The following is a 23,647-nucleotide window of genomic DNA, read 5'->3' on the forward strand; positions in this document are numbered from 1 at the left end:
GACTACTAACCTTGCCTTGTATCTCTTGCTGCCATCATGTTCTTCTTTGATCCTGAACACCCACTTATTCTGTAAAGCCTTCTTTCCTGCTGGTAACTCTGTTAAAGACCAAGTCTCATTCTTCTCAAGAGAACTCATCTCCTCATCCATGGCTGATTTCCACTGAACTGAATCATCCACTTGTACTGCCTCTGAATAACACTGAGGCTCCCTGTTCTCGGTCAATAACATATAATATGCTGAAGGAGAATATCTTTGTGGTGGCCTCACACTTCTGCTAGATTTTCTTACCTCAGTCTGTGGAGTTACTGGAACCCTGTCATCAACATTTTCCGAACTCCCACTATTTCCTGCAAGATCTGTTTCTGTAATATCTTTAAGCACTGCTTCCTCTTTCTCAGGTTGTTCCTTTGTAAACTTAGAATCGACTATAAGCTTATCCTTATACACTGCATTCTCATTAAAAGTAACATCTCTACTTCTAACTACCTTCTTAGTCAGTTCATCCCAGAAATGGTAACCCATATTATCTGAGCCATAACCAATGAAGATACACTTCTTTGCTTTCGGATCAAGCTTGTCCCTGTCGGAATCTTTAACACGCACATAAGAAACACAACCAAAAACTCGCATGTGTGAAAGATTTACCTCTTTTTCCTGCCACTCTTCTTCAGGAATCTTGAACCCCAAAGGAATTGAAGGTCCTCTATTTATGAGATACGCAGTTGTGCTAACTACATCAGTCCAAAACATCTTTGGTAACCCTGCATGTAATCTCATACTCTTGGCCCTCTTATTCAAGGTTCTATTCATGCGCTCTACAACACCATTCTGTTGTGGTATCTCTGGAATAGTTTTAATCATTCTAATCCCAAATTCCGCGCAATAACTTTTAAACTCATCACTACTGTATTCACCTCCATTATCTGACATCAAACTCTTCACTTTTAAACTAGTCTGATTTTCAACTTCAGTCTTCCACTTCTTGAAAGTAGCAAATACATCTGATTTATTCTTCAAAAAATAAACTCATACCTTTCTAGTGGAATCATCAATGAAAGTGACATAGTAGCAAGATCCACCCAACGACGCAACTGTTGTTGGACCATATACATCTGTATGAACTAGCTCTAACTTCTTAGCTTTGGGGGTCCTCCCTGATTTTGCAAAAGTAACACGTTTCTGCTTTCCAAGAACACATGGCTCACAGAATCCAACTTCCACATTCTTCAACTCTGGAATCTTCCCCTTCGAAGTTAACATCTTCATGCCTTTTTCACTCATATGACCAATCCTTTGGTGCCACAAAGTTGAAGACTCAATCTCATTAGCAACTGCATTTGCTTCATAGCTAGATTGTTCAACAATGTACAAAGTCCCCTTTTTCTCTCCACGAGCAATGACCAAATTCCCCTTTATAACCTTCCACTGTCTGTCTCCGAAAGTAACTCGATACCCTTCATTATCTAACTGACCCACAAATAACAACATCTTCTTCAGTCCAGGAATGTACCTTACATCTTTCAACGTCCAGCTAGTTCCCAAAGAGGTTCTGAGATTAATATCTCCCATGCCCGCAATATCCAAAGTCTCATCTTCAGCAAGACGAACTTTACCAAAATTTCCAACTCTGAAATTTAACATTAAATCATTGCAAGGGGTAGAATGGAATGATGCACCAGAATCCATAACCCATGATTCAACCGAACATTTAACACAACAAATCAAAACATCGTCATCCTCCACTTCTTCAACTACGTTAGCTGAATTATCCTCTTTACTCTTTCCTTTAGGAGCCGTGGGAGTCGTGCACTGATTTCTGAAGTGACCCTTCTTCTGACAATTCCAACAAACAATATCCTTGCGATATTTGGATTGTCCTCTCTTCTGTGACTTCGATCTGCTGCACCCCTTATTCTGCCCCTTTTTGAACTTTCTGCCTCTACTCTCAACACTCAACAAGGAACCCGCCGACTCTCCAGAGTTTCTCCTACGAATATCTTCTCCAAGAATCGAATCTCGAACTCCATCAAAAGTCATCTTACCGCTCCCAGATGAATTACTTATAGCAGTGACAAATCCCAACCAACTGTCTGGTAATGAGGATGCCAACAACAAGGCTTGTACTTCATCATCGAATTTAATATCCACCAATGCCAATCTTGCTAGGATGGAATTAAATTCATTCACATGATCAGCAACACAATCGCCTTCATTCAATCTAGTGGAAACTAACAAGCGAATCAAATACACCTTATTTGAAGCATTCTCATACATGTTTGACAAAGCCTTGATCAAACCATAAGTTATCATTTCCTTGATGGTATTGTAAGCAACGTTCTTCGCCAAAGTCAACCTGACAACCCCCAGAGCCTGCCTGTCCAAAAGCTTCCAGTCTTCATCCTTCATTGTAGTTGGTTTCTTCTCTTCCAGCGGTTCATGTAGTTTTTTCTGATACAAATAATCCTCAATTTGCATCTTCCAAAACCCATAATCTTTGCCATCAAATTTATCAATCTTTACCTTCCCGTCTTCTGCCATCGCTCCCACTCGCCTAAAAACCTAGGCTCTTGATACCAGTTTTTGAGTATACAACAACGAAAGCAAAACCCAAAGCGAATAAACATGAATAAGAAAATAAACGACAATCACACAAGACAAAGATTTACGTGGTTCGGAAATTCCTACTCCACAAGCCGCAATAATTTTGTATTGATCTCTCACAATTTGTTGTGTTATTATTTTACAATTACATGAGTATTTATAAGAGAAGAAACTAGGCCTCAATCAAAATTACAGTCCAAATCTGAAAAGTAGACTAATCCATAAACCAATCTGAATCTGAATTTGAATAGTCTATTTTTATGGGCTTAATTAATAGACTCCACAAAATCCAACATTAGGCAAATGAGCTGATTTATTCGCGCTATTAATGTCATTGGTCTTTTCCTTAAATACTCTTAACTACTCTTTAACACATGTATGTATCTATAGTTCATATACGTATGTATTAAAATGTATTTCGAACATATATAATATGTAATTAGTGTTTATACAACCGTGTATATAATTCTAAAACTGATGAGGATCAAGGAATGAATATGTTAATTGATATTTGGTTATGCGTACTCGTGGTGATACTCAATTGGAGAGGATGCAAACATGGGTGATGCAGCTTACTTCAAGAAATAAAGGAGCGATGAATGAAGTTGGACAAGTAGCTGTTAGGTCCCGAAGTATCGTAGAAGGGGGGGGGGGGTTGTATACGATTCTTACCAAATTTAAATTTTTTTTGAATATTTTATAGATACATAATTTAGTGTTTGGTTAGTGGTTCCGTGTTCTTGAGATGAATAGTGTTTAGGACATTAAAAACGAGGTTTACAAGATATTCGGGAAAATATATATTCATATATAAATCCGTGAGGGGTTTCTATACTCCGGTAAATAAATTAACCGGCTACAATCCAAGAACAACAAAGTTCCTAGATACTACAAAGATCAACAAATTAAATTATATACAAAGATCTAGCTTTTCTTTGTCTAAGGATTTAATTACCGGGTAACGTTATTAATAGCCCCTATGAATATACAAGAGTTAAATCGGGAATTATAAAGTTACTCCGGTGAGAAGATTGACGGATATAAATTTGAGTGTGTATCTCCTCTATCTCTCTTTGCTTCAATTCTTCAGCATTTGTGAGAGAAAAGATGAACATAACAATTCATTATTTTTTTGCTTCAAGTGTAGACTTTTTATATCAATAAAAAATATGTGGCTAATTGTTTACCACATAAATTAATTGATTGAATCAATAAAGTTGTGGTTGAGTGCTGACTTGCGACCTTGGGAATCATTTTTTTTTTACTTGCGCACAGAAGGAGCCATTGAATAACTTTGCCTTTGTTAATCTTTTTAGTAGAGACTACTATGAGGTAGTGTACTCTTACTTGCGACCCCATGTCACCTAGTAAATATGAGTTGCGCTGCTGACAACTAGGAGAATAAATTTCCTTCGGAGAAATTTTAAGTCTAAATTATAACTTAATTAATTTATAAAATAAACTTAAATATAATTTATAAAAATATACTAATTTATATTTATAAAATAAACTTATTTAAAGTTTATGAAATAAATCATTTTAAGTTTATTAAATAAACTATATTAAAGTGCATTGAATACATTTATTTAAGTTAACAATTAAACTTTGAACTTGGCCAATTCCTCAAGCTGCTTAGCTATATACCCTACAGACTTCTTCTTATACTTTAACAAATAAACATTCAATCCAAGTATATTCTTCACCTTAACAATTCCTCTATAAATAATACTCCGATTCCTTTTTACGAATAGTTGACGCCTAGTGAACTGGTCTGGTTCACAGACGACTAATTTCGATTCAGGTCTTCGTATTATAGCCTTGATTACATTGTTAAGCTGGCAACAACTTTATCGCTTCGAACACTGACTGCCAATAAATAAGTGTACTTTCACTGGAATCTTTTATGGTACTTAGATAATGTCTTCATTGCTATCACAATCTTGAATACTTCATTCATTGTTCTTTACTGATACATGAACATATAAATAAACTCATGTCAGTGAGTATAACATCAAGACTTCAGCTGTCTTCTTTAACCTCTGTCTATACCATGTCTTCAATTCTTCAGATTCCTATGCTTCGAACACTGTCTATCTTCAATCAATGCTGATATTACTAAAATCATTTGATGGCACTTTTATACTGAATGTTCAACACTTCTGAAACTATGAAAGTCTTTAAACTTTATTCTTCACTGAAGCATGAACATATTAATGAACTTTTTTCAGTGACCTGTAAACAGAATTCAAGCTTCCTTCTAATCTTTTGATTCTTTGTATTTGCCTTGTATTCATTTCTACCCGATTTCTTGTGTAGTTGTAGTATTATTCACCTGTCATATACTAGTGTTGAGTTATCACGTCTACAGTTCATACAACTTTGCAATCTCACTTTTTCTGATCATTAGGAAATTACCTTCGTGTTTACCACCTCTCCCGTACAATAGGATCCATAGTTTCAAACAATAATGGTGTGGTGTGGTGTACATATGTTTTACTTTATTTTCCACTTGCCATTTCTCCCCTTAGTTGAGGAATCTTCCAAACTTTTATATAACACTTCTTCCCTTTAGAATAAGAGAATGAATGTTTTTTGTTTTCTGATGGATTTCTCATATTTCACTTGATTAGAAAAAAATAGCAAGTCATAATCTGATCAACCATGTCCTTTTAAATACTGCAATAATGGCTTCACCGTTGATGATCCTGTTAACCAACATTCCCAACTGTAAAATCAAAACTGTTAGGCCGTAACTATTGTTAGGTCCCGAACTATTTTATAGAGTTGGGTCTCTAAGAATCATCTTTCGAAAGATTGAACATTATGAACAATGTTTATGGAAAGGGAATGGGATTTGGTTTTCTCTTTCTTCCTCACTGTGAGTGTGTGATTCTGTTTTGTGTACCTTACAAGTGTTTTACTCTTCTCTCCACTCGTATTTATACTCATTTTCACAAGTATATCACTCGTCTCTTAGCTCCAAAAAACTCAAGGTACGTATAGATTTAACTCCCTTTTCCTTTGTTACAAAATTGAAGTCTCACTTTGACAATGCACATAAGGATTAAAATTTTTATCTTTTAACATTGCATCCATCTGCAATTGTAATCATTGATATATTAACATATAGTGAAATTAATATGTAGATGGAATGCTTTGGAAATGATAGGACGAGAGCCAAAACACAGACCGTCTTCTGCAATAGTACATATGAATATACAAAGCCTGTTAGACTGTATTATGCAGAAATAGAAGAGACGAGTATTGAATTCAAAATTCCGGATACTCCAGAGGTACTGAGAAAACTGTGGCAAGAGGAACCGGAGATCATTGAGAAACTACGAAAACTGAAGGTACTTGTTTTAGATACCAGATATTGTATTATTATCTTGTTTGGTTGAATATCTTTTTTAAGCATGTGCACTAGGGGTGTACGCGGTTCGGATCGGATCGGTTTTGGAGTAAAAGTCGAACCAAACCGCAAATAGCAGCTTTAGAAAATTTGTAGGAATTTAAGTGTATAACAATGTTGGAGATTAAAGAGAAGAAACTTGTTCTCAATAATCCACACAACTTACTCACACAAAAGAAATATAATAAACTCACAAAAGTATTTCACTCAAATGATTTGATAAACTTTTTTATGATAACAAAGCTTGGAAGATTGTCCTATTTATAGGACTACATGGAACCTCCTAGAAAGTTTCTAGTACATGTACCTTAATAAATTTAGTAACTCTCTAGGAACATGAAAAGCAAAGAGACATGAACTCAAAAGACAAGAGCTCAAAGGACTTGAACTCAAAAGACTAAAGTAGATATTTCAAGAACATTCTAGATAATTAATATTATAAAATAAGTTTAGCTTATATTATTTTAACAGCCCCCCTTAAGCTAAACTTTGCACATGCCAAGTTTCTTCTTCAACTTCTTGAAAATGTCGGGCCTCAAAGGTTTAGTGAAAATATCACCAATTTGGTCTTGTGTCTTGCAATGTTCGACCACGACTTCTCCTTTCTTCACCAAGTCTCGAATAAAATGATATTTGATTCTAATATGCTTGCTCTTCCCATGAAACACCGGATTTTCCGTGAGTGCTATAGCGGACTTGTTATCACAATATATGATCGGACTTTCTTTTGTGGCATGCTTGAGGTCCTCTAACACCCATGTTATCCATAAAGCTTGACAACTAGCTAATGATAAAGAAATATATTCCGCCTCCGCCGTCGAGAGAGCCACAACTTGTTGCTTCTTTGACATCCATGTGATGGCACTAGAGCCAGTGAAGAAAACATTTCCCGAAGTGCTTTTACTATCATCAATACTTCCGGCCCAATCACTATCGCAATATCCAATCACCTTGGTATCATTTCCCTTTTGATAATAAATTCCATCTCCAAGTGTTCCACGAACATACCTCAAGATTCTTTTTCCGGCCTCCCAATGTGTCTTCTTTGGTTGCTCCATGAATCTACTAATCAAACTAACACCATATGTTATATCCGGTCGAGTGGCGGTCAAGTACATCAAACTTCCAACAAGACTTCTATATAATGTAGGATCAACAAACTTAGAATCATCATTCATGCTCAATTTCAAGCCAACTTCAACGGGAGTACTACTTGGTTTTGCATCTTCCATTCTAAACTTCTTCATCAAATCTCTTGCATACTTTTCTTGAGAGATAAAAATGCCATTCTCATCTTGCTTTACTTCAATACCAAGAAAGTAATGAAGTAGTCCCAAATCAGTCATCTCAAATTCTTGCATCATATTATTCTTGAATTCTTCAATATCATCATCATTATTTCCCGTAAAAATCAAATCATCCACGTACAAGCCAATGATGAGAATTTTACCTTTGTTCTCCTTGATGTAAAGTGTATGCTCAAATGGACACCTCTTGAATCCCATCTTCACAAAATATTCATCTATGCGACTATACCATGCACGAGGGGCTTGCTTTAGGCCATACAAAGCCTTCTTCAACCGATAGACTTTATTTTCTTCATTCTTCTTTACATAGCCCGGTGGTTGATCAATATACACCTCTTCTTGTAATTCTCCATTTAAAAAAGCGGATTTGACGTCCATTTGGTGAACTTTCCACTTATTTTGAGCGGCCAAAGAAAGGATCAAACGGATGGTTTCAAGGCGTGCTACGGGAGCAAATACTTCTTTATAATCAACCCCATATTTTTGCTTGTAGCCTTTTACAACCAATCGTGCCTTGTGCTTTTCAACTTCACCTTGTGCATTTAATTTTGTCTTATAAACCCACTTGACTCCAATGGGCTTCTTTTCCTTAGGAGCTTCAACTAACTCCCATGTTTGATTTCTTTCAATTGCTTCAATTTCTTGATCCATAGCTTGCCTCCATTTATTTTCCTTAGCGGCATCATCAAAAGCAACCGGATCCGCATTTGCATATAAGGCAAAATCAACAAATTCATCTTCCAAAATTCTTCTGGTTGTTCCATAAAGGTCCGCCATTGATCTTGTCTTTCTAGGTGGTGATTCGTAACTTGAAGATGATGACGAGCTTGGAGGAGAATTGGATGGTGGAGTGGAGCCTTCTTCTTCAATTGGTTCAAATGCATCATCATCAAGAAAGATTCTTGAACTTTCTTTCTCATTCTTCCATTCCCATGAAGCCTCCTCATTGAAAATTACATCACGGCTAATTATGACCTTCTTTGTAATTGGATTATATAATTTGTATGCCTTGGAAGCTTCACTATAACCAACAAAGATGCATTTTTTCGGATTTATCATCAAGTTTGCCTCTCTTTTCATCGGGCACATGAGAGTAACAAATGCTTCCAAAAATTCTAAAGTGAGAGACACATGGCTTCTTACGACTCCAAGCTTCTTGTGGAGTCTTCTCTTGTACACTTTTAGTAGGTGCACGATTGAGAACATAGCATGCACATGCCACCGCTTCGGCCCAAAACATCTTAGGCAATCCTTTTGTTTTCAACATACTTCGAACAAGCTCCATGATTATTCGGTTCTTTCTCTCGGCCACCCCATTTTGTTGAGGGGTTGAGCGAACCGTTAGTTGATGACGAATGCCATGCTTCTTCAAAAAACTTCCAAATTCTTGGGACATATATTCACCACCACGATCGGATCGTAGTGTCTTTAAAGAATAACCACTTTCTTTCTCCACATATGCTTTAAAAACTTTAAATGTTTCAAATACTTGAGATTTTTCTTTGAGAAAATAAATCCACATCTTGCGACTATAATCATCAATAAAAGTGAGAAAATAGCGGCTACCTCCAATAGAGTTTATGCGCATAGGTCCACATAAATCCGAATGTACCAATTCCAATGGTTTTTTAGCTCGCCATGCCTTCTCTTTTGGAAATGGATCTCGATGATGCTTGCCAAAAATACAATCTTCACATACTCGATCTTGCCTTTGAATATTTGGAATGCCTCTCACCATATGACCTTTACATATCTTTGATAGAGTGCTAAAACTCAAGTGATTATATCGAAGATGCCAAAGCCAAGACTTGTCATTCACAATATTAGCAAAACATGGAAGAGACTCACTTTGAATTTTCAATGGAAACATTTTAGTTGATGTCATCTTGACTCTTGCAACAAGAACACCATTTTTATCTTTGATCACACAAAAATCATCTTTAAAATTCACATGATGTCCCTTTCTTGTAAGTTGCCCAACACTTAAAAGATTATGTTTAAGATCGGGTACATAGTAAACATTAGAGATGTAGTTTGTACCTTGCTTTGTTCGGATTGGAATATCCCCACAACCTTTGACAATGAGCCTTTTGTTGTCACCCGTCTTGACTTCTCGTTGGACACTTTCATCAAAATTCACAAAGCAATTTTTATTTCCGGTCATGTGGTTACTACAACCACTATCGATATACCAAACATCTTCAAGAGATTCTTCTTGAACATTACTAACAAGAAGCATACTTTCATCTTTCTCCTCAACATTTTCATGTAGAAAATTTGATTCATCTTTTTCATCATTAATCCTTTTATAACAATCTTTTTTCATATGCCCATTTTTATGACAATAATGGCATTGAAAATTAAAAGAATTACCTCTTCCTCTTCCATTGTAACCTCCACGAGCTCTTCCTCTTCCTCTTTGATATGTGCTAGAAGTTTCACTTGGCACCTTTCCTCTTCCTTGTCCTCGACCACGAAATGATCCTCTTCCACCTCTTCCTCTAAAACCACCACGATTAGTGTCTTGAACTTGAAAAGCTTGCTCGGAAGGAGATGAGTCAAATTGTTTGATGCGGAGTTCGTGAGATTGTAATGAGCCCAACAATTCTTCAAGAGAGAAAGTATTCATATCCTTTGATTCTTCAATAGCCACAACAACATGCTCAAATTTTCGAGTCATGCTACGAAGAATTTTTTCCAAGACTCTTCTATCCGTAATATCTTCACCATTTACACGAAGTTGATTAACAATCGAAATTGTTCGATTATAATATTCCTCCACCGTTTCACTTTCCTTCATATTTAGTGAATCAAATTCACCTCTTAGAGCTTGAAGCCTTACCATTTTGACTTTTTCTTCACCCTTGTATGCCTTGTTGAGGATGTCCCATGCCTCCTTTGATGTTGACGCCGTTGAAATCCTCTCAAAAATTACTTCATCCACCGCTTGATAAATAAAGTAGAGAGCCTTTTTGTCTTTCTTTCGATTCTCCTTCAAAGTGTTTAATTGTTGTGTTGAGAGATTTGTTTGATTCTCCGGTTCTTCATATCCATTCTCCACAATTTCCCAAAGATCTTGAGAGCCATATAAAACCTTCATTTGGATGCTCCATTGGTTGTAATTCTTTCCCGTCAAACGAGGAAGTTGAGGTTGCAACATGTTGTTGTTGGAAGCCATCTCTTAACCTTGCTCTTGATACCACTTTGTAGGAATTTAAGTGTATAACAATGTTGGAGATTAAAGAGAAGAAACTTGTTCTCAATAATCCACACAACTTACTCACACAAAAGAAATATAATAAACTCACAAAAGTATTTCACTCAAATGATTTGATAAACTTTTTTATGATAACAAAGCTTGGAAGATTGTCCTATTTATAGGACTACATGGAACCTCCTAGAAAGTTTCTAGTACATGTACCTTAATAAATTTAGTAACTCTCTAGGAACATGAAAAGCAAAGAGACATGAACTCAAAAGACAAGAGCTCAAAGGACTTGAACTCAAAAGACTAAAGTAGATATTTCAAGAACATTCTAGATAATTAATATTATAAAATAAGTTTAGCTTATATTATTTTAACAAAATTGTCATCCGCAACCGCGGTTGCGGTTAACCGCGGTTGCGGTTAATTTGCGGTTGCGGTTAACCGCGTGAATTGCCTAGTTGGCATATACTATCGGGAAGGTATACAAAGACAAAAGCCTAGTTGACGTTTTTGACAATGTTTACGATGAAACTTACCAAAGATGGTTGTTTTTCAAACTTTAGCTTGTACACAAAAAAAGCAATTAGTTTTACTGATGATCATGTTCTTTTTCGACAGGTAAAACAGGTCAGGCTAGACCAAAAACGGAAATGCTTCTCGCGACCCGCCACCTACAGCTCATACTGTCATGGAGCATATGGTAATCTGTTCAATACAAAACAAAAGATTGAGTTGAAAGAAAAGGAGATAGGGCGATTAAAAGAATCTCTTTACGATCTATATGTTTCAAAAAAACCACTCCAGAGAAAAGATAGTGACCACATATGTTACCAGCATGAACAAGTAAGCTCGGACCTATGCACACTTGTATTTCTGACTATTTTAGCTAACTTGAACTATGCACATTATTCAATTTACTTCATTATATTAGACAATTTTTGTCAATTAATATGCTCCAAAATGTGAATTGTGAAATAAGATTGTAACGCTGCACAATGGAAGACATCATGGAAGTAAGAATTTAGTCGAGGAAAGACAGCTTCTTAAGAAAATCAACCAAGCCAGAGGAGGAGATGAAATTATCAGTGTCAGTCGTCCTATAGAACCAGCTAATCAAATCTATACTTGGCAAGGGAACATCCTCGACACAAAAAGAGCTTTAACGGATTATATAAAGGTTGCAGAGTGTAACATATTTGGTACTCGGAATGTCTTTGATATATAAGCATATATATACGTAGTAATACTAACTGTAACAATTTACTTGAATATTCATTAGGTAGTATCAAGGGAAGTTAAAGAACTGCGAATGAAACAGATGACATATAGGGCTTATGATGATGGTGCAGAACATGAGAAAGCGGAAACAGAAAGGGAGATCAAAATCTTAGTGAGAAAACTGGACACTATAAAGCAAAAAAAAGTCCAATCAAGCTTCCAAACCAAAACATACAACGACAGCTAACTAGTTAGTAATTAAGATGAGACTTTGTATTTAAGTTTAAATTAAGAAAATTCCAATTGCTTCAAAATCTGAACGTATGCCAAAATGACTGAATGCCTTATAATACCGTATAACTAATTACTCACTATAAAGAATCGACTTATATTCATAAAAACCAGTAAGTATCAGAGAATACAGTCGCAAGAATCGGGAATAAATATATTATAAAATACGCCAGTTACATAAGTGAGACAGTCCCTTCACAATTTTCAACAAACTTGCCTTTCACTTGAGCTCCTTCTCCATCTTGATTATTTGAAGCTCTTAAGCATTCATATTATTTTTCCAATCATCCTAAGCAAATCAAGCATTCACTCGGTGTCTTTTTACGATGGAAATTAATTTTATAAACTTGATACTACTATTTCAAGTATTAGCCATGGCTACAATATCAGCATCTATGCAATATTATTCTGATACAAACATTCCCACAGTATCTTATTACGTATGGCGACCTCGAATTGAATGCGGATCAGGAAACATTGTAGAAGATTGCATGAGGGTGGAGGAAGAAATGATGACGGATTCAGAGACAAGCCGGAGAATGCTTAGCCGAAGAAGTCAATATATAAGCTATGGTGCGTTGAGTAAGGACCGTGTGCCCTGTGATTACCGTGGTAATTCTTATTACAATTGTGGTTCCTCAGGCAAGGTGAATCCTTATAGCAGGGGTTGTTCAGTAATCACTCGGTGCGCCAGGGCATGAGATATGATTATTCAATTCTACTACTGGTTTTATTTAAACTTATAAACTTATGTTAGAGCAAGTCCAAGTCCAACACGCTCTTAGCTCATCCCTTATATATCATTTTTGCAACTTTACCCTAAAGATATTTCCGTCTAAATAATAATCTTAACATGTGATTTTATAGTACAAAAAAGATAAATCATAAAAAAAAAACTTAAAATGGAATCAACCACCATGACAGAAGGCACATATTTTATTTATGAACTTAAATTTTGTTCATCTCGGACAGTTTAGCATAACAAAACAGAGACCAAACTCAACAAACAGAACACTAGGCCACCACTATGAGCTGCTGATCCAGAGGCAGGTCCCGGTGCCATTGCAGTGGGAGATGGCGACGGAGATGGAGGAAAATCATGGATCACAGGAGCTGGAGATGGTGCTGGAGAAGGAGAAGTGTGAGTGGAGTTTCTAGGTGCAATGACTAATATCACTATCTTTTCACCTTTCTTGCAGTTATCAGCCTTGCCACTTATAAAATAAAAAAGACCCCAGTGATCCAACTCGAATTTTGAGTGTTCACCATTGTTTTCTAATATACGTATGGGACTTGATTTGTTGCATGTAGCGTAGTCATCTCGATCAACAACTAGAACCGAATCTGTCCCATTTTTGTACCTGAAAACTGCGACAATAAAATCTTCATTTAAGCACACATTTTCCCTTAAATTTCAAGAATAAGAGGTGTGAGAGTGGTGATAATTACCGAGAGAATCGCCAACTTGAAACCGAGTTTTGCAAGCCCAATCTTTGTATCTTTTAGAAGGTTTTAGTCCCCATCCACGTTTGCCACCAACATGAAACTCATGAGCCTGAGATGATGAGCTTGTTAATAAAATCAAAAATATCAGCACATTACAGAAGCTGATCGGAGATGCATGAGTGACCATTGTATGCAAACACAAAATAAACTAGAGTTTTTAATTTTATTTATCCTACAGTAATCAGTCTAGCTAGGGGGTGATATATGAATATATAGAGCGCCGCGAATATACAGCTAGTTTATGATGAGAATATTGTTACCGTTGCCGGCAATATTTTGGATTTACGGTTATACAATGTTATACAATTTTCAAGTCAAAAACAACAGTGAAGAAGGTATTTATGTCGATATTAATATCTTGGTAATCAACTCATATGTAAAAAATAACGTATAAATCTGCACAGATATTCACTGCCTCCAACTGGCCTCTTTCGTAAGATTTGACATAAATTAAAAAGATTGTGTTTTTTCTCATATTGGAAAATATGGAATATTACAGAATGTACTTTACTCGACTAAAACCGTATAAATTATTTGCATATTTTGTCAGAAAGTTCCAGTAATTAACATGTAAAAGTAAAAATAACCTTATTTGGAAAATTAACCCTACGAATATTTACATGCCCCTGCCTATAAAATTTTAAGGAGTTTTTTTTTTTTTTAGAAAAAGGATATTTCATTAATAAACTGAACTTTCTGACAATAATATCTCCAACAATTGACTCGGAGGAGACGAGATAATCATGAAACCATTAACTTCACAGGATATTCTAGCCATACAATGAGCTGCCCTGTTAGCTTGGTTTCTAGAAAAAGATAAAGATAACCTACTATTCTCTTGAAGAATATCCCTGCACTGCTGCATAAGATCACCAATCTCTAACAAGTTTTCCTTTGCTTGAAGTACATTTTGAACACTGATCAACGAATCACTCTCCACAACTACATCTCCTGGTATACCATCAATAGCCCACGACATAGCTTCGGAGATACCCACCATCTCTACCTCCACAACCGACACCCTTCCTGCCAGCTTCATCGTTTTTCCACCCAGAAAATGCCCCAGATGATTCCTAGCCACCATCCCTATAGCAAACCAATCCTGTCCTTCCTTCACAGCAGCATCCACATTTATTTTTATGCAACCCATTTCTGGAGCCTTCCATTTACAGTCTGAGATACTTGTGTTTTCCTGAACCTCTAGACTATTAATAGACTTTGCATTTGCTTCCTGCCAATCGGTGAATTGCTTTCTACTCCACTCCATTACTGCTTCTGGAGACATTGATCTTTGTTCAAAGATATGTTTGTTTCTTCTGAACCAAATGCCCTAGCACCATTGAAATTTTAAGCAATTCTTGTTTTGGCCCATCTGCTAACTTCCTGAGTAACCATTCAGTACTATCTTCAATATACCACCTATTAACATCCACTCCCATATAGTTCCAACAACTTCTAGCAAACTGACATTCAAAAAATAAATGTCTCAAGTGTTCAATATCCCCAGTGCACATCGAGCATACTATTGGTAGTGAGATTCCTCTTCCTCGCAGCAGAATCCTTACTGGCAAAGTATTACGACAAAACCTCCAAAGAAACACTTTAACCTTATGAGGTATTGCAAGTTTCCAGATCACACTCCACCCTCTTGAGCTTTGCACTGCATCCACAGGCAAGTGATTTTGACACCATTGAAAATAACCTGATTTTACCGTATACGTCCCATTCTTGGAATGAGTCCAGGCCACCCTGTCTGTTGTATACCTTTGGGGAATTCAAGTCTTCACAATAGCTGCAACATCATCACTGCAGAAGTACTCATTTAACTTAACAACGTCCCAAGTTCTCGTGTTCTCCAGAAAAAAATCACTAACAGTTAAATGCTCCACATCGCCAACCACACTACTCCTATTAACACAGTAATCCTCCTTAGATCTCAACCATCTGTCTTCACTGATTTTAATAGATTTTCCATCACCAAGTACCCACCTGAGCCTATTCTTCATTTCCTCCTTGGCTTCCCAAATACCAGCCCATGTATAGCTAACGCCCCCCTTCCTGTCAGATTGTAAAAAGTGGCTATTCGGGTAATATTTAGCTTTAAGCATTCTGGCCATCAAAGAGGTTGGTTCATTAATTAGCTTCCAGCATTGCTTACTTAACAGAGCTATATTAAAACCTCTAATATCTCTGAATCCCAAACCACCACAGCCCTTTGACATACACATTTTCTGCCAGCTTAGCCATTTGATACCTTTGTTGTTTGCTGAATTATTCTGCCACCAATAAGCATTCATAACTCGTTGAATTTCTTCACATATTAATTTGGGCAACAGGAAACATGACATTGCATAGGACGGAATAGCTTGTAAAATATTTTTTAACATAACCAGTCTACCAGCACGTGATAATAACCTAGAACTCCATCCCTCCATTTTCTTGATCACTTGCTCTTTAAGATATCTAAATACCTTCTTCTTAGAACGACCAACCAGGGAAGGGAGACCTAAGTACTTGCTTTCACCAATATCTTTCATAACACCTAGGATTTCCTTGATCTCTTCTTGTTTATCCATTCGAACATTTGAGCTAAAAAATATAGCTGATTTTTGATAATTAACTGCTTGCCCCGAATAATTCTCATAAACACTCAACACCCTTTTTATTTCATGAGCTTCAGTACTCGATGCATTAAAGAACAGGAAGCTATCATCAGCGAAAAGCAAGTGCGTGATCTCTGGGGCTGAATTACAGATCCTGCAACCCTTAATAGTACCACTACCAGCAGCTGAGCTTAGAGCTTCTGACAAACCTTCTACGCACAAGAGGAATAAATAAGGGGATAAGGGATCCCCTTGTCGAAGTCCTCGAGTGGGATTTATAGGTCCTATCATTGAGCCTTGAAAGGATATAGAATAGGAAACAGTAGTGACACATAACATTACCCATGCAATCCATTTTTCTGAGAAGCCCATTACAATCATTCTATGACGAAGATATTCCCAACTTACTCGATCATAAGCTTTACTTATATCAAGTTTCAGAGCCACTACTCCATCTTGCCCACTGTTCTTCCTTTTCATGTAATGCAGAATTTCGAAAGCTACTAACACATTGTCTGTGATATGTCTACCAGGGACAAACGCAGATTGCTCCTCTGAAATAATTTGGGGGAGGATTTTTTGTAATCTATTTGCTAGTACTTTAGCAATAATTTTATAGAGTACATTACATAAAGCTATAGGTCTGAGATCCTTGGGGTCATCCACCAGTTCTTTTTTAGGAATAAGAACTAAAGTTGTGTCATTAACATCAAGTGAGAACTTACCTTCATTAAGCCATTGACAAGAACATTTGAAAACTTCTTTACCAAGGAGTTTCCAAAAGTGCTGGAAGAATGTCGGATTTAGTCCATCTGGCCCACTAGCTTTATCCGGATGCATATCTTTAACAACCTTAGTAAACTCAGCAAAAGTTAGCTCAGCTATAAGCAAATCATTATGACTATCCGTTATAACAGATGTATCAGTGCTAATCGGGGGAATACTACAATTATTAGACTTCATGAAAATCTGGCTAAAGTTCCTTTGCAAAATGTTGCACATCTCCACTTGATTGGAGACCAGTGTCCCTTCCTCTGATTTTAGAGATGCAATGTGGTTCAATTTCTTTCTTTTAGATGCTGCTGCATGAAAGAAACGTGAATTAGAATCACCCTCGTTAAGCCAGAGCTTTTTTGCTCTCTATTGCCAGTACACTTCCTCATGTATTAATAGCTCGTTCAATCTTTCTTCCTCCTTAAAGTACAACTGAATGTCGTCATCATCCTCCCTAACTTTAAGCTCATCAATAACTTTTTTCTGCCGTATGACTTTTTCTCTGAATTTATTAAAAAATTCTCTTCCCCAATGCGACATATATCTGGATAGCTCAACAAGTTTTGGGAGCAAGTGAATAGCTGGAAGCTGTTGCCAAAAGCTCGAAACCTCTGCATAGAAATTGGGTTCCTTCAACCACGTATTTTCGAAACGGAACCTGAACTGCTTCTTAGAAATAGATGTACACATAAGCTCAAGTTTTATTGGATCATGGTCTGAAGCTGTCACATGGAAAACAGATAACATACATAACGGGAATTTGCTCCACCAAGCTTCAGTTGCAAAACATCTATCCAATTTTTCCTGGACCCAACTTGTCGTACCCCTACTTTTCTCCCAAGTAAATTCACCATCTTTAAGCTCCAGTTCAATCAGTGACGCATCATCAATGGCCTTACGGAAACCTTCCATCAAGCTATAAGGATGTTCATTCTTTCCTCTTTTGTCACTACTATAAAGCAAGTCATTAAAATCCCCAAACACGCACCATGCTAAATGAGAAACAGAAGATAAGTGACGAAGAAGGTTCCATGACTCTTGTCTCCTCTGCATTTCTGGAAACCCATAAAAGCAAGTCAACCTACACTTATAACCTGAATTTTCCTGGATTATGATATCAATATGGTTATCAGAAGAACCAAAGACAGAAACATTAATTTTATTACTCCAAAAAACTACAAGCCCTCCTCCTCTACCATGCTTCTCTACTGAAAAAAAATTTACAAAACCAATTTTTGCTGCAAGATAATCAATCTTGTTATTATCTGCTAAAGTTTCTGATAAGAATAAAACATCAGGCTTGTGAGACTTAATCATCTCCTTCAATAAACGAATTGTACGAGGTGAGCCCACACCTCGACAGTTCCAAGCAATGGCATTCATTTTGAATGGCTGGCTTGCTTAGCAAGCTCAGCCGGACTGTGTTGAAAAGTGACTGCCAAATCCCCATCAGAAATGTCAGCCTCTTGTTGGCACTCATCTGTCTGAATACCCGAAAATTTCTCTCCTAAGTCAACATCCATTTGACGCACTTGGTTAGATAATCCTCTCCGCCTTTTTCGATCCTCCAGTTGTATGATTTCACTCTCCTCCTCATTTAAATCATAAACCAGATTTGAGGTTGTTGTAAATCCCTTTAAAATTGTTTCATTTAAATTCAAATATTTTTCCTTACCACTTCTGCGATCTGTTACAACTTCTTTCCTAATATCACTCCCTTCCCTATTTTCTTGCCCCTGATTTGAAAATTTTCCCCCCGAAAAACTCTGTTTGTTGAACTCTCCACCAACCCTAGCTTCCCACGTGTCATCGTTCTCGTTCCTCAACCACTTACTCTGCGTCTGCCCCGCCACCCTACGTGGTGGTGCTTGGAGCCAGCTACCCCGGTCTTTCCCCATTCCTTCATTTCCAACCACATTCAGTCTGCAGAAACGATCAGTATGACTCACTAACCCACATAAAAAACAGAATTCTCCTAACCTTTCATACTTGCATTCCACCGTAAACTCCGTACCATCCTTTTTAACAATCTTCTTTCTACGTTTAAGGGGCTTACGAACGTCAATTCTTATTCTAATTCGCATACAATCTCTCCAGATGGACGAATTGTTCCTTGCATCATATTCTATAAATTCCCCAAAAAAATTACCCAGTTGCTTTCCTACTGTTTCGAGCATGTAACCCATTGGCAAATTATATAACTGAATCCAAATACTCAGAAAACATGGATTAACCTTTGCTGGGTTCTCACCTACTTCTATCTTCTCCAGAGCCAACATGGCATTATCAAATGACCATGGACCACCATTTGTAACCCATTGCATATCCTCTTTCCGAAAGAATTGAAATAAGAACATGCCCTGCTCCAGATCCTTTATATTTATTCCCATAGTCGGCCTCCAGACATCTGCAATTCTTGATTTCATAATCTTCGTGTTAACGTTCTTCTCAGTAAGCAATCTTCCAACAAGACAGAGTTCGTATCTATTGAAGCTTTCATCCACGTCTCCTTCCAGCACAAAAACTGCATTCTCCTCATCCTCAATACCCATACTTTTCATCCGTTGGTTGATATCTTCATTAGTCTCCATTGAAACTCAGAAAGAGAACTCTCACAATATCCTAAAGGTTATGAATATGGAGAGAAAAAGAAAAAAAACTCTCACATGGAGGTGGAGAGAAAAAAGTTTTGGTATTTTGTTAAAATTAAAAATTTTGTTAAAATTTTAAGGAGTTGTTTGGTTCACAAAATTTATATAATTTAAGTTATTTCAACCATATACCAGGCATCAAGGTATATTTTTTATACCTAAGGAGAGAGGAGGTAGGTATAAGGAGCACTAGGAGAATCAACTTAAATTTTTATATTTTTATTTTTAGTTTAGTAATGTTTAATACCGTAATAAATTTATGAATTAAAATTTATATTTTTTTTTATTCTAGCACTCATCCAAACACATAATATCAGATACGATATCTCATCCACATACCACTCTAATTCCTGATTCAAACCCGATATCACATCTTAAACCAAATGAAATGATGACCCTTAAGTATTTATCTACGCTATATTAAAAAAATGTGGTGCCACTATATAAGCAATGAATATTGAATATTGCAATTTTAATTTAATTAAATAAAAATTTAATTATTTATATATAAACTACTTTGGAATTTAATGATTCTTGGGTCATTTTCAAGTAATTTTAGTATAAAACAAATTTAAAGTATTTTATAATAAAAAAATCTTCTAATTAGAGTTGATTCGGGACTCTTTTACAAATACTCTTCAATACTAATCGTGAAGGATAAGAGAAATCATTTGAACAAAGACTAGACTAAACTACCCCTCGGGAAGGATAAGAGAAATCATTTGAACAAACACTAGACTTAACTATCCCTATTTTTAATATATATATAAAACATGTGGTTTATGGGAATCGAACTTAAGATATTTTATTCACATGTACAACCTAATACCACTACACCATATTGTCACGTTTTCTATCATACACATAATATCTAAGTGTGCTAAATTAATATTTTATTTAACTTAAAAGATAGTTACTTGAATTATAAAAAAAATAGACAATTATTTCAATATTTGTACAGTAAATTTTAAAGAATTGAATTCCCGATATAAAGTTAGACATAATACATAAATGAATTATTATTTTATTTATTTATTAATCATTTTTTAGTTTGAAAATATATCTCATATATTTTTAACATATTTTTTATTATAAAAAATAATTAAAATGTACACATATAATTTTTAAAAAAAATATTAAAAATAGAATCTCTTATATATAAATAATCTATATTGGTATTACATATTTAGATAATTTCAAATTATAATGAGTCAAATCATTTTAGTTTATTTCGAATTTGAAAACCAAACTTAGCCCATTATTCAAAAATTAGTCGAAAAACATCGTCAAATTCTACATTTAGTAAATTTAAATTAAAAACTCTGCGAGAGTATCTTACCAATAATATGAAAATTTTTAATATCTTATTTTAATATAAATTAATGTGTTTGAGGTTTTTATAAAATCAAGTCAATTGATTATTTGTATTAAAAGTACTAACTTTACTGTTAGTGCATTATTGTTTTTGGAATTTGTCCCGATTTTAAAAATATTCAAAATTTGATATGAGATCTCACGAGATTTGTTAAAACTACGATGATATATTAAATCGATTTATTTTTCATTTTAAAAAATAACTTTTTCAAAAGAATTCTTTTAGATAAGCAATTTCATTGATCAAGATAATATTTTACAAATATTTTAAAATATTTTTAATATTTTGAATTATTCAAATAAAAGTTATATATATATATGTTGTAGCATTTGATTCAATACATTTTATACTATTTAAAGAAAATATATATTGTTCAATAATTTGAAGAAATTATCGAGTTCAACTGATATTTATAAAACTTTATCGAATTGAAAAATATTTAATTATAGGAGAATAGTATACAATGTTATTAAATTATTATATGAAGAAATATTAGAGTCGTAATGAAAGAATATATAAATGCGGTTTAAATAATGATATTTTACAATTTTTCTTTGGATTCTTGAAAACAAAATCATGAATATCAATAATAAGTCTTTACAATATATTATTTATTTTTATGTTACAACCATGATTGATACTATGTTGCGTAAAAATTAGATATGGATTATTTTTCAGTGATATTTTAAATACCATATATAAATTATCGCAATTTATTTGTTACATAATTTTAAGTTTTGAATAATTATAGATGCATGTTATTAAAGTAATCAATTGTCTCACTAAATATTAATTATGATTATACATGTATATAAATCAGATATTTAACATATAAATAATTGAAACCATCGTAATTTACTAAGAAATGTAACATACGATAATTTACATGTTGACAGACACACTGTAATAACCCCAAAATTTTGGACTTTTTGTAACCCTTATGAATAGTGATTTTGCTGATTATGCTGAATAAGAAAACTTTTCATACCACACTTTGTAGGGGTTCTTTTATTGTTATTCTGAGATCTTATTAGTACTCTATATGGTATATAAGTGTATGTAAAGATTATCAGAATCCAAATTCGAACACTTTGATTTTTCTCGAAAATCCACCAGATACCGAAAGAATTGAGTATAAGGTAACAGGATAAAAAAGATTTAAATTCAAGGATTATAAGAGAGGATCATAAAAGGAATATAATGTATTGAGAAAGGTTAAGGGAACCCAAGTAATAAGATCCCGGGTATGATCCCTCAAACGATAAACGAAAACGAAAGTTAAGCGAACCGTATAACAGATCAGCGATCATTAGCCAAGTAATTAGGAGTTAATCAAAGAGGTTAGTGATGATGATGTCATCACACCAACAAGAAGAAGACAAGTGTGGGAAGATGACATAAGAGGATGAAATAAGCATGACACAATGGGAAGGAATTGTTGGTTGATTATAAGCCACACAAATTTTACCATGGTAAAAGGTTAATTAACAACAAAAAAAAGCAACCAAGCAAACACATTCATTTCTCTTCCCCCCATCTCCTTGCTCACGGTTTTTTTGAAGAAAAACAAGAAGAAAAATTTCCAAACCCAAGCTCCACTCAATCATAATTCAAGAGATTTGTTTCTTTGGATCATATATTTCATAACTAAGAAGAGCAAGTAGTTTGAGTGCTTGAATCAAAGGTTTTCTATCTCAAACAAATCATTTTAGTTTAGGGTGAATAGTAACTTTCAAGAACAAATTTTTGATTTTTGATTTTATTTGTAAGGTCAAGGTAGCTTAAGCATAGATAAAGGCTTCCATGGGCATTCCAAGTATCTTTCATGGATTAAAAGCTTCAAGGAAGGTATAAAACTTCAAACCCTAGTTTTACTTTGAATATTTAGGAGTGGTTTTGATTAATATAGTTCATGAGAAGCATGATGCTTGTGTGTTTAAAGTTTGGTTGGGTTTGTAGCAATTTGGATGATGGAATCTTGTTTATAGTTAATGAAACTTAAGTATAAGCTTTTAGTTCATGATTGAGAGTAGTATAAATTGGAAATCTTGAGATGTTGGGGCTGTTGTAGTAGAGTATGGATGGAGTTTGGTTGTAGTAATGATTGTGGGATTGATTGTGGATTGATTTGGAGTTGTACAAATTTGGTAATCGCGTAAACATAGCCGTCGTAATGCCCGATTTACCTTAGACTGCTTTTGTTCTTAACATCAGGACCCGTGAACTCACTGTTAGGTTTTGACCATTGCCATGATTAGATATTTCATGTTACGAGCTTCGTTTTGATATGTGATTCGCTTAAATCCGATGTACGGTTTAGGAGAAACGACCGTTTTAAGTAACGACATTTCGCGACTGAACCATTACCCCTCGCCTTACTTTGAAACATTGGTTAAGGCCCTTTAATGAGTAATTGGATTATGAAACAATTATGTAAATTGGGTTAGACAGTTGGTAGGGTACTCGCGAAAGAATCGCCTTAAAACTCTTAATGGTTAATTTATTAAAAATGGTGGAGCCGAGGGTACTCGAATGACTTATGTGATTCGTTAAGCGTAGAAGTGACCATAAGCGAACGTTAGGGTTCAATTGGTTAAAGTCTAGTTGCTTAAGCGACCGGGGTTTAATTCCGACTTATGTTATTGTTCATAGGTCATCGGACCCACTCTAAGCTTAAGTCTATCCGGGAGCACTCAGA

General features: G+C 35.3%; 2 protein-coding genes across 2 annotated transcripts; both read right to left on the reverse strand.

Moving 5' to 3' along the window:
* Positions 1-12,958: 12,958 nt before the first annotated feature.
* LOC141696877 (early nodulin-like protein 14) lies at positions 12,959-13,842 on the reverse strand. The gene is made up of 2 exons (XM_074501013.1): positions 13,490-13,842; positions 12,959-13,408 (listed from the first exon to the last, which is right to left on the reverse strand). Exons 1-2 carry the CDS (start codon positions 13,671-13,673, stop codon positions 13,014-13,016), a joined length of 579 nt encoding a protein of 192 aa, XP_074357114.1. The 5' UTR covers positions 13,674-13,842; the 3' UTR covers positions 12,959-13,013.
* Positions 13,843-14,225: 383 nt separating this feature from the next.
* LOC141695372 (uncharacterized) lies at positions 14,226-14,831 on the reverse strand. Its single transcript, XM_074499621.1, has one exon. The coding sequence runs from the start codon at positions 14,829-14,831 to the stop codon at positions 14,226-14,228; it is 606 nt and encodes a 201-aa protein (XP_074355722.1).
* Positions 14,832-23,647: the final 8,816 nt, after the last annotated feature.

This window comes from Apium graveolens, chromosome 11, assembly GCF_009905375.1.
Source record: "Apium graveolens cultivar Ventura chromosome 11, ASM990537v1, whole genome shotgun sequence".
NCBI classification, from domain to species: Eukaryota; Viridiplantae; Streptophyta; class Magnoliopsida; order Apiales; family Apiaceae; genus Apium; species Apium graveolens.

Bases quoted from the DNA above. Each gene is read 5' to 3' on its own strand.
- LOC141696877 (XM_074501013.1), bottom strand. From the start codon at position 13,673: ATGGTCACTCATGCATCTCCGATCAGCTTCTGTAATGTGCTGATATTT. The intron at 13,409-13,489 runs GTAATTATCACC...TTATTGTCGCAG, and splicing joins TCAAGTTGGCGATTCTCTCG to TTTTCAGGTACAAAAATGGG.
- LOC141695372 (XM_074499621.1), bottom strand. From the start codon at position 14,831: ATGTCTCCAGAAGCAGTAATGGAGTGGAGTAGAAAGCAATTCACCGAT.